Source organism: Chaetura pelagica, unplaced genomic scaffold (assembly GCF_000747805.2).
Source record: "Chaetura pelagica isolate M959 unplaced genomic scaffold, ChaPel_1.0 scaffold132, whole genome shotgun sequence".
Lineage (NCBI taxonomy): Eukaryota > Metazoa > Chordata > Aves > Apodiformes > Apodidae > Chaetura > Chaetura pelagica.
This window is the reverse complement of record NW_009952709.1, coordinates 2,330,151-2,341,001: the sequence shown is the minus strand read 5'-3', so window position 1 is coordinate 2,341,001 and position 10,851 is coordinate 2,330,151. Positions and strand designations below refer to the sequence as shown.

Genomic DNA, 10,851 nt, shown 5'->3' with positions numbered 1-10,851 from the left:
GAACAAGGCAGTCAAGGACTGGAGGTGGGCTAAGAACTTCGCTTTTCAGAGTTTAATTTGGTTCTTCAGATGACCAGTTTTCCACCTTATATTCTGCCCAGCCTCTTGATGGTTCAATCAGGCTTCTCTGCCTGCAGATATTCAGGAGTTTTCCAGACAATATTTTTATTTGCTGGCATAGTGAGCAATCCCACCACCGAGGGTAACAGCTTCTTTCAGCCTCAGAGCTAAAGATCTTCTTTTGGTGCCTCCTTTCACCTCTCACATTCTTCCTCTTATCTTTTTTATGTGTATCAACTCTTCCCACACAGACAGCTGAAACATTCTGAGCTTGTGAACCTCTAGCAAAGGACACATCACAAAATCTTCCATAGTATAGGATGGCAGCCTTCTGTTGCTTCTGAATCTTCATATGGATGAAGTGCAGCTCAAGTGGCAAAGATTTTTTTAGTTGATGTCCATGATTCTGCATTTGAAGGATGCTAAAGATTATGAAGTGAACACTTTGCTAAATGTTATTTTGTTTTACTGAAATGGAAAGACTGAATATTTCACTCTACCATTTCCTTGTTTGTTTCTTTGTAGCTCTATACAGTCTAACCCTAACGCAGACAATGACTCCTGAGGCAGTAGAGCTTTCTGCTCCTGGGAGCTCTCTTGCTCCAGAGGCCTCAGAGATGCAGGAAGATATGCTGAGGGACCTTGTGGTCTCAAGGGTAGCAGATCACAGCTTTAGTGCCTCAGGGTGTGTGAATACAGGAGTAGTGTTGTGATGGAGTACAAAGAAATTACTTCGGCAGTTGGGCCCCCTGCAGGAACCTCCCTGCCCAGAGAGTCCCTGGGTGCTGTGATTGATGGCCTCCAAGCTAACACTTCCTATAAAGTCAAGGTGTATGGATTGGCTGGAGAACAGCCCTTGTCTCCTCAGGAAGCTGAGGCTACAACAGGTACCTCCTTTCCATTATTAATGCTGGTATCACAAACTGGGGTACTGCTTATTTGTTAGAGATCCTGCCCAGCATCACACTAAGGTTTTGATTTAGGACCACTTCATATATCAAAGAAAATGAGCCATTTTACTAGTTGGAGGGACCTTCCTGGCAGCATGTCTTGAGAATGTTACATCAAATTAACAGCTAATTTGTAGGGTGAGCACATACCCCAGCTCAGAGGAAGCTGAGCAGTCAGACTGCAGCTTTGTTCTTTCTTGCTCTGGTTCTGGATCACTGCCTGCATAGCACAATGTGGGTCCTGGAGGAGGAGGGTTGGTAACACATCAGGCTTGAGAGGCCTGTGAAGCAAAATGAGTGGATATTAAAGAAATCAAGTGCCAATCTCAAATTCCTCTGCTGAAGGACCCAGATTGTACAGCAACTGCTGATGAATCGTGGCTGTGATATAGTCTTGCATCTGGAAGTGAGTTGCACACAGGAGCATGGCTCGGAGAAGCAACCTTTCCATTCTGTTGAATGTTTTTCAGAAGATTTATTCTGTTTACCCAAGACCCTTGTATGTGTTTTACGTCAATCCCTCTTCCTCTCCTGGCTTCTACTAATCTTAGATTGCACCACCCTTTTTTATACAAACCTAAAGAAACATTTGGAAGAACAATTAGGTGAGGCGGTTCAATGGGAAATTACAGTGCTGACCACTGGAAAAATACATTTGCCAATAAAAATTGTCCATTTCTTCAGCTGATTCCTCTGCTAAAAATACCTGGAACTTGTCTTCACCATGAGGATTTTTGCTGGTAGCTACTGTAGAATTTCTGGCTTGTGACACACTGCAGTGTTTGCTTTATGGAAGTTAGAGAGGCACAGGCACTGGAAGTCCAGTTTCATCAGTGGGTTGAGAGAGGAGAAAGTCATTTAGCCAAAGGGATCTGAAATGGATGCAAGCACCTTGGTAGGCCATCGTGTCTTACAGTGTGCCTGGTTGATTAGTGACTCTGGAGTGAAACTGGCCCTTCTTGGAAAAGAATATAAAATCCAAAAGACAGAAGCAAGAAGTAATTCACGGTGTTGTTTGCTCCAACCCAAGCAACAGGAAATGTCCTGGCAGGACAGTAACATTCTTTTTCATAGAATTGCCAGTGAAGCATTACAATGGAATTCCTCAAAAGGCCAGCAACAGCAGCATAGACATAGTTAGGCCATATTCAGTCTGAAGATTTTACTAAGAGAATGATATTGAGAAGTATTCCAGACTGAGAAAGAGCATATGTTTGTTGACCATGCAGTTTCCCTTCTACAGAGCTTCCAGCTCTTTGGCATCTACTATTCATTCATCTTGCCACCATGAATCATTCTAGCTGGATGTCATCCACCCACGTAGGGCTTCTAGAGCTCTCTCCCTCTCTGTTTCTCTTGTTGCTAAGTCAAGAGTTTGAATTCTATGGGTAGCATTAGCCTACAGTTGATTGTTTCCCACATTTTCCATTATCTGTTACAGTATTCTGTCTGCTAAGCAGTGAAGACTGAGACTCTGGTATCTTTCATCTATTCATATTAGATTCATTTTTCTGTTGTGTGTTTGTACACAAAGCCATATATTCCTCTATCTGTGGGTTTAAGTGTGTCTGTAGAGGGTAGAACATTCTTTTTGATCCACAAATTAATTTGTGGAGTTGTTAAATTCAAGGTAATATTCAGAATTAGGTCTGAAAAAAAACCCATCAGAGGTAATGTAACTATTTATAATTAAATATACTCCATGAGACAATCTGTACATGATAGATTGTCAATGTGTACATATAGTTGTCAAAGATGGCCAATAAAATTAACCCACTTGTGACAGCAAAATTCTGAATTACGTGCCAAGTAGGTGGTTGGTCCCTCAGTTTTTGTATAATGCAGCTGAACTGCTGCTTTAGCTCCTGCTCATATCACAGAAACCAAGTTCTCCTGTGGTTACACTGTAGCTGGAAGGAATCTGGGAGAAATGGCAGTAGGAATGGTCAGCAAAATGAGAAAACAGATTTCACTGACACACCTCATAGGGTTTTCTCAGGGATCCTCAGTATATCAGAAGCATAATGCCAACCTTGTTTTCTTTTTCTTCTTGCCTTGAATTTTTCTATGTTTTGTCCTCAGTTTCCAATTCTGGTGCCCTGGCAGTTTCCCAGTGGGACCATTCACAGCATGGAGCCGTACCAGTGTGATGTGCTGCTGCCCTTTCCTCCCCGCTGGCTGGGCACTCTGCCTGTGTGTGTCTCTCACAGAAATACTCCACAGTCAAACCCAGCTACCACTGAGCATGTTAAGCAACCTGAAGGCTGAACAAGTACCAGTGCACTTGCTTGATGCCATAGCTTTTTGCCTGTTCCCAGGACAAGAAAGAGCTGGTTGGCATCTACTTGTGCATAAGTAGTGGAGTCACAGGGGATCTTGGTTTCCACACTGCATGTTTTCCTGCTTTGGCCCATGAGCTTGGGCACCCTGGTGCCTTTCTTCTTAGTTTTGTCTTTTTCTTCCTTTTGCATGGGATAAAACTCTTCTTGGTATGGCATGAGGGCCTGGAATGGTGCAGCATGAACAATGCCCCATGCATCTTGTAAAGGCTTGTAGCATCAATTCTCTCTTTTCAAATTTGCATGCCAAGAAAGACATTGATGCATCTGCTATTTACAAGGCACATGAAAATAGTGAGGTGCTACAGGCATTTATCTGGATTGTGGTTCAAACACAAGAAAGATTGCAAGGGGGTTGAGTCTGCAGCATTGGCATGGAAGTGGTGATGTCAGAGGAAAAAAAAAAAAGATTGTAACACATTGGGAGTACACCTTTTTGAAACCTTCTTCCTCTTATCAATTTTACATTCATTTCATGAGGAAATCAGACATGTAGCCACAGGGCTCAGTTCAATAATGATCAAAGCACCAGTGTGTAAGTTCATATCTGGAGAACCTGGCTGGACAACCCAGCTGGAGACCAATGACTGCACCTGTCTATCACCCAAACCCCAATTCACAATGTGAGATAAAATATTTACATAGAAACACAGAGAATATTTCAGATCTACTACAAAGCTAGAGCAGTCTCACCTCTCAATGGTTTATTCTCTCTTTTTTTTAAAATGTAAGAAACATCATCTCTTGATATGATTTGCCATGACATTATGATTGTTTTGTCTTATATGTGGGATGCTTTATGGATGAGTTTTTTGGAGGTCTCCAACAGTTGGTGCATGAGTTTGAGAATCTCTTGGTCCCTGGAGATGGAGCATGATGGGGTTGTGGGCACTTTCATTTCAGAAATGCATGAGGAAAAAATGGGGAGAAAAGGGATTCTGCATCTTGGAGGTGAATGAAACTGAGCACTCTTGGGAGAAACCTGATTGCTTTTAAGCTGTGATGATTACTGCACTACTTATTCTAACCAAGCTTTTACTTGAAATATTTTACTTTACTATAACTTTTTGATTTTGTTTCAGTTTCATGTTTAGGAATTTTGTTGGCTCTATTTGGTTTTGTTGTCATCAAAAGACTGTTATTTCTGACACAACTAGGTCCTGCCTTCTCTTTTTCAGCTAAATGGTGCTATTTTGACAGGATTCATAATTTGACTCCATGATTCTCATTTCTGTTCCTGATAAAGCAAAACAGCTCTGGATTAATTCATATTGAATTTCATTACATTGTTTCATAAACAGTCTCTTTTTTTCTCATAGGATAGGAAAAGCTCATCAAAACTTCTGTGTTCCTGAGTAGTAACAATTTACTATACATTTGTGAATCTCACTGAAGAGAATTGATCATGAGTGCCCAACCTCTGGGTACACACCCCCAGCTGCCTCCATAAGGCTCCATCTATACACCAAGCATACAAGGAGCACTCTGTTTTTTTTACAGGGTCAAAACTTATATGAGGAATTTCAATGAGTCTAATTTTAATTTAATCCAAGGCTCCTTTACCATCTGTCATAAAATATGCATAAAACTTCAAGGTGAAGTTTACAACTGAAAAATCAGATTGACTTCCCTCCATGCACTGTGGTTTTATAAATGCTTAGTCGTGCAGTTTGGGATTATTATTATTATACTGCTTCTGTGTTGACAATGCAAGCAAACATGAGAAGTGGTAGGAAGTCATCACACTCCTCAGGCCAGTGATAGATTATATGGCAAGATTTTCCATGTAGGAAAAAAAAACCAACAACAAAAGAGTTATTAATCTTTCCTTTCCCCATATCACTGCTAATTTTAATGAATCAGTTGTATTTGCTCTGTAACAGAGGATGTTCTATTCTTGCAAAGAAAATTACCTAAACTTTCAGATTACAACTGCATCATAGAGTTAGTTCTGATGGTTCCAGGTTCCTTGGCCACCCCTGTGATGGCTTGTGAGAATTCTGCTTTCTGGGAATGCAGATTTCAATTCTAGATGACAATCAGAAACTCTGTAAATCCAAGCTTGAGTGCCCCCAGGAAGATTTTGTGGACAGAATAATATAATACAAGGCAGACAATAAACTGAAGGCATACAGACATGGAGGAATTTTAACTTTCATTATTGTTTTGGATTAGAAATAGCTTGGAAGGATAAATAGCATCCTTCATGTGGACACAACTAAAAGCATAGACATCTGAGTCCCAAGTACTGCAAACTCAGTGTTGTCTGACCCTTACAACAGGCATTATTGTCGTATTCCCAGTCACTTTGTAACAGCAAACACTGAGTTATTAGTAGTGCAGCAAAGTGGTTATAGGAACACTTAACTTGTCTCATAGGGAGTTGTAATTAATGTTGGCAAAACACTTGCAGCTGTAAGATGGTCTATAAGCTGCTTTCTGTAAGCAGTTTTTAGCCTTAATGTGGTTATTATTTATTATTACAGTTCTTTTCTTACTGTTCTTTCTCTGAAGAGACTTTCCAAATTATCTGAGGCAACTGAGAATTCCAAGTGTGTATGTGGGTGCATGTCCCTGTCACTGACCACAGGGGAAATCCATTAACACAGAACTTCATTGAACCTCATCACCACTCGTCTGTAATTTGAGTAACTAATTGATTCTTTGTCCTTATTCAGAGGAGGAACCTGAGCTTGGAAAATTATCAGTATCAGAGACTGGCTGGGATGGTTTCCAGCTCACCTGGACAGCAGCAGACGGGGCCTATGAGAACTTTATCATTCAGGTGCAGGAGTCCGAGAATCCTGAAGAAACCTGGAATATCACAGTCCCAGGGGGACTGCGCGTTACGAATGTTACAGGTCTCAAGGCCAACACACCTTATAACATCACACTTCATGGTGTGATTCAAGGCTCCAGGACCAAACCCCTTTCTGTTGAAACCACGACAGGTACCTTTTCAAGTCACCCATCCAGTCTCCTGGCTCCCCTTCCTCGCTGCCAGGGATGTGAGCCAGAGCTATTGCAAGAGCTCGGCAAAGCTTGCTCACTTGGTTGGCTTTGCATGGGGTGCATTGAACTCATTAAAGCTTGGCTGAACATCTCTGGCCTGAAAATGTCTCATGAGCAGACTTTCCAATAGGAGTCTCAGTGCCCCCATGGAACCCTTCACTTTTAGGGATGTTTTTTTCTACCCCCCCTCCTCGGAATGGCTGTTCGGTTCCTTGTATTCACTTTTCTACTGGTTGACACTAACAGCAAAACCCAGCTGGCTGTTGCACATGATCAGGAAAGCCCAGGTTGCCTTGTAAAATTATAAAAATCCATTCATTATAGCCCAGATAATCAAAGCTTGAGACTGGCTAGTTTTTACCTTCAGAAGCTTCCTCTGAAATCAGGTAAATTAGCCTGAAATGACACTGGCTTCTGTGTAAATGCAAACTTGGGTATAGTTTGTGCATCTGATTCAAGGGCAAAGACAGAAATCTTCTATATGTTCTCATATAGAAAAGAGTACAAATTAATTCCTGCCAAGGGTAATGTCATGTATTAAGCCATATAAGGTTGTTAAACAGTGTCTGAAATTTGTCTGAAAAAGATCTAATGCAAGAAGACCAAGCTCAGCAGAACTATCCTGGCATAAAACTGACCTAACGAAGGAAGCCAAGCCCTGCATTGAAACTAACCAAAAGCCACAAGAATAATTTTCTGGCTGATCCTGTGAAAGGTAGCAGTTTCCAATGAAAGATTATCATGAGCTTTATCTGTGAAAGATAAACATCTACTTATGTCCATCCTTTGTGGCTCACTGATTTTTCCAAGTATTAGGAGCATTGGTAATGAACAGAGTATGAATTAATTGGCAATAAAGGGATGCCAATGACTCTTCCTTCAAGTAACCTCTTGTAGACAAAATCTGCTGCCTTTGGGCTTCCTTACAGACCTTTGCAACCTCCTGTGATTGTGAGGTAGCCAGAGCTTGCTTATATGTGATTCCCCCAAGAAGTTATTATCAGCATGGAAGGGGATACAACCACACATAAGAACTAAACAGAATTAAAAGCTCTACTGAGATGCAGCAGAACTTGCTTGTTTCAATAATGCTTTAAGCAGCCTGGCTTGGGTAGAAATGTGTCTGGCACAAGATACTTGCCTTGGGCTGTGTCCTGCTGCAGGCTAGAAGTCCTGTGCTTGGAGAGTGCTGAGGGTGAGCTGGCAGCAGATTGCCTCTGAAAACAGACAAATGTGGCTGGACAGAGGAGGCTGCACAGGGACAAACATGAAAACAGACCTCATGGGTGTCCTGCCTAAAAGTGCAATGTGCTCTCTTTCTATAAACTTCATGAAAACAGCAGAAGATGCCCTGCTGAGGTTTTTCCTTCTCTTTCTGAGTCATGCTCAGCACCCAGCTTTTCAAAATTCTCCCTTCTGGGGACTTCCAATTGTTACAATTTTTGGAGTCTTCCTGTAACACATCAGGGATGTCTACAGGGAAGAAGAAAACCCAAGGAAGCTACCACTGTTTTGCATTTTGGCTCCAGCTCCAAAATTACATGCAAGCTTTCATAGGCTTAAGCTGAAAGGGGAAGTAGAAAAGCAAAAAACCCACAACTTTTTCTTTGGGTAAAGCAATAGCTCTAGTTTTAGCTTCTCCTAAAACTGGGAGCTGACTTTTCCAAATGTCCCAGGGACATTCAGAAAAGTTCTTTCGCATCTGCTTCCATGCTCAGACCTCAAAGATTCATGGCTGGTCCTGGAGGTAAAAGGAAACAGCCAAAGCTTTAAAGCTAATTTTAGTTTTATTTGTTTCTTGTTTAACATTTAGAGATGCTTTCATTTGATTCTTCCCCTTAGTACCTGTCTGCTTGTAGCAAGCTTTTACTCAAACTCTTTTCTCCAGTGGCAGCTTGGAGTGCTGGCCAGCATGAGCAGAGAGAAGCACAGTGTTTCTGAGCAGGAGGGGGTGCAGGGCTGTCCCCTCTGACCACTGTTGTTTCCCTCCTCAGGAGCGCACCCAGAAGTTGCTGAGCTAACCGTTTCCGACATTACTCCTGAAAGCTTCAACCTCTCCTGGACAACCACCAATGAGGACTTTGACACCTTTACTATTGAAATTATTGATTCTAACAGGTTGCTGGAGTCCATGGAGTTCAACATCTCAGGCAATTCAAGAACTGCTCATATCTCAGGGCTTTCCCCCAGCACTGATTTTATTGTCTACCTCTATGGGATCTCTCATGGTTTCCGCACACAGGCAATAAGTGCTGCAGCTACAACAGGTATATAAAACCTACCTCAATGCTAACTCTCCTTTCTTCTAACTCTTCCTTACAGGTTGTGCCCCTTTCCCTGCCCTCAGTCTACCCATTACCAAATCCTCTACCTCATTGTTTGACACTTTCTAAGGAAGACCTGCAGGAGACATTTTGAACTGTGAAAGTTAACCCACCATCCCATCCAGCAAAGTCAGTCAATCCCATTGTAGTGTAATTTCATTAACACAATAAGTTTGCTCTTGTTCAAAATTTAAGGTTGGGACAACCCCTGGCACAGAGGAGAAGCAAAACAAATTTCCCAAGAACCAAGTGTGAGATGATTCATTATTTTAGCCTTGCAACGTGTGTTTGCAGCTGTCACACAGCAGAGAAGAGAGACACTGTTTCTCTCAGATAAGCTGATCTCTAGATACAGTTTTTTTCCTGAATCTCTAAATAGATTTCAGAGACATTTCAGTTTGTGGCAGCAAACTCCTAGAAGGCAGATGCATTGCTTGAATTCAGCTTCAGAATTCAGTTTACATTGGATGTGAGTTTGAAAGAGTCCATTTGACTTGATGTTGGTGAAGGAAATAGGCTGGCATGTAGTTGTTGGCACATCACACATCTTTAGGTTTTACAGCTGAGGGTTTTTTTTTTTCCAGGAAAGGCAGGGAAGGTAAATGTTTGATGTGCTGTAGCCAGTTACAGTATGGAAGTGGAAAGAGAGGACTAGACTACAGGAGCAGAAAGTGCATTATAGGCAGATAATAACTCATGCTGTGATCATTTAATATGTCTACCAAATTTTGCATGCTGACATGCTCTTAGCAGAAATTGTCACAGCAATAAATCAACGTGGCCAGAACATTAAATTTCAGTGATCAGCTAATAAAGAGGTACAATTTCTAGCTTTAACAGATTGTGAATATCTTCACTGAATCATGGGTAACATCAGCACTATGACTGCAGGGGTGGTGCTGTGAAAAACCTTGAGAAACACAAAGCTAGAGGACCTGTGTGACCTGTGGTTTGTGTGAATTCAAAGTGTTGTATTATTTTATTTTGTTGCCTTGGGTTGTAATAATTTCAATACATTTCCATTTGTTTTTCTTCCCATAGTAGAGGAGCCTCTCCTTAGCAAACTCAGTGTTTCAAATGCTACCTCAGACAGCCTGTCACTCACGTGGGAAGCACAGGATAATACCTTTGACCATTTTATTCTAGAAGTCAGAAACTCTGACTTCCCTTTGGACTCCCTGGTGCACACTGTGCCAGGAGCTTCCCGGCACTATGTAGTCACCAGCCTCAAAGCTGCCACTAATTACACTGTCCAACTCCATGGTGTAATTGATGGGCAAGGTGGTCAGACCTTGACAGCACTGGCAACCACAGGTATTTCACTGTTTCAACTTCAAGGTTTGCTTTCTTCTCTTCTTTCCTTTGCTGTCCACCGAACTGCTCTAAATCGTGGCTCCAACTCAGCATCGTTCCTTTGATAAATTATAAGTTGCTCACCAGGAGAGGAGGCTGAAACACTTTGAGCCTCAGAGTACTTGGAAAAAGAGAGGTCTGAGACAATGGAAAAGGCTGAAAAAAGTGTCCCAGCATTAAGGGAGCCAGTAGTAAACCATGGTTGGTTTCTTTATATATACACTTATCTGCAAGTTCTGTGTATATATAATTGACCTGCTCCAGACGGTTAATACTTTTCATGGAGTATCTTTGCACTTCAGCTGGAATAAAGTTCTTCTTCATCCCATTCTTACTTGCCTTCATGTGGGTGGGAAGCCTTCATGTCTTTGTCAGCTTGGAGAGGCACCTGCATGCCATCCTGGTTCTTTGTTCTTACAACCAAATGTCATCCAGGACATTTGCATCTCTTGTGGGAGTTTCATGCAGCATGCTAAATGACCAACCCAAACTGCATGGAGTGGTCTGGCCAACTTGTGTTGGTCCCAAGGTTCTTCTCTGCCTCTTATTTTCATGCGTTTCCAGCAGAAAGCAGGGATCAAAAAACAAGTTCAAACTTTCTTGATGGTCAGCCCACCACTCTGTCACTTGCCTGGCTACTTTTGAGTCTCTAAAACTTGTCTTGTTTTCACTGGATGTCAGAGCTTTTCCTGTGGCAATGGTGATTCCGGGATGGTAGGAGATCACTAAGACTTGCCTGAAGAGACAATTTCAGCCTCTTTTGCATGTAGTGTTCTTTGGAGTCTGGATGTCATGACATGAACGTGCCTGCCT

At 41.9% G+C, this 10,851-nt stretch overlaps 1 protein-coding gene across 1 annotated transcript in view; it reads left to right on the top strand.

Moving 5' to 3' along the window:
* TNC (tenascin C) overlaps window positions 1-10,851 on the top strand; it is a 49,430-nt gene that overhangs the window by 13,230 nt on the left and 25,349 nt on the right. The window contains 2 exon segments of the mRNA XM_009994318.1: window positions 6,028-6,300; window positions 8,356-8,628. Coding sequence (XP_009992620.1) covers window positions 6,028-6,300; window positions 8,356-8,628 — 546 coding nt within the window.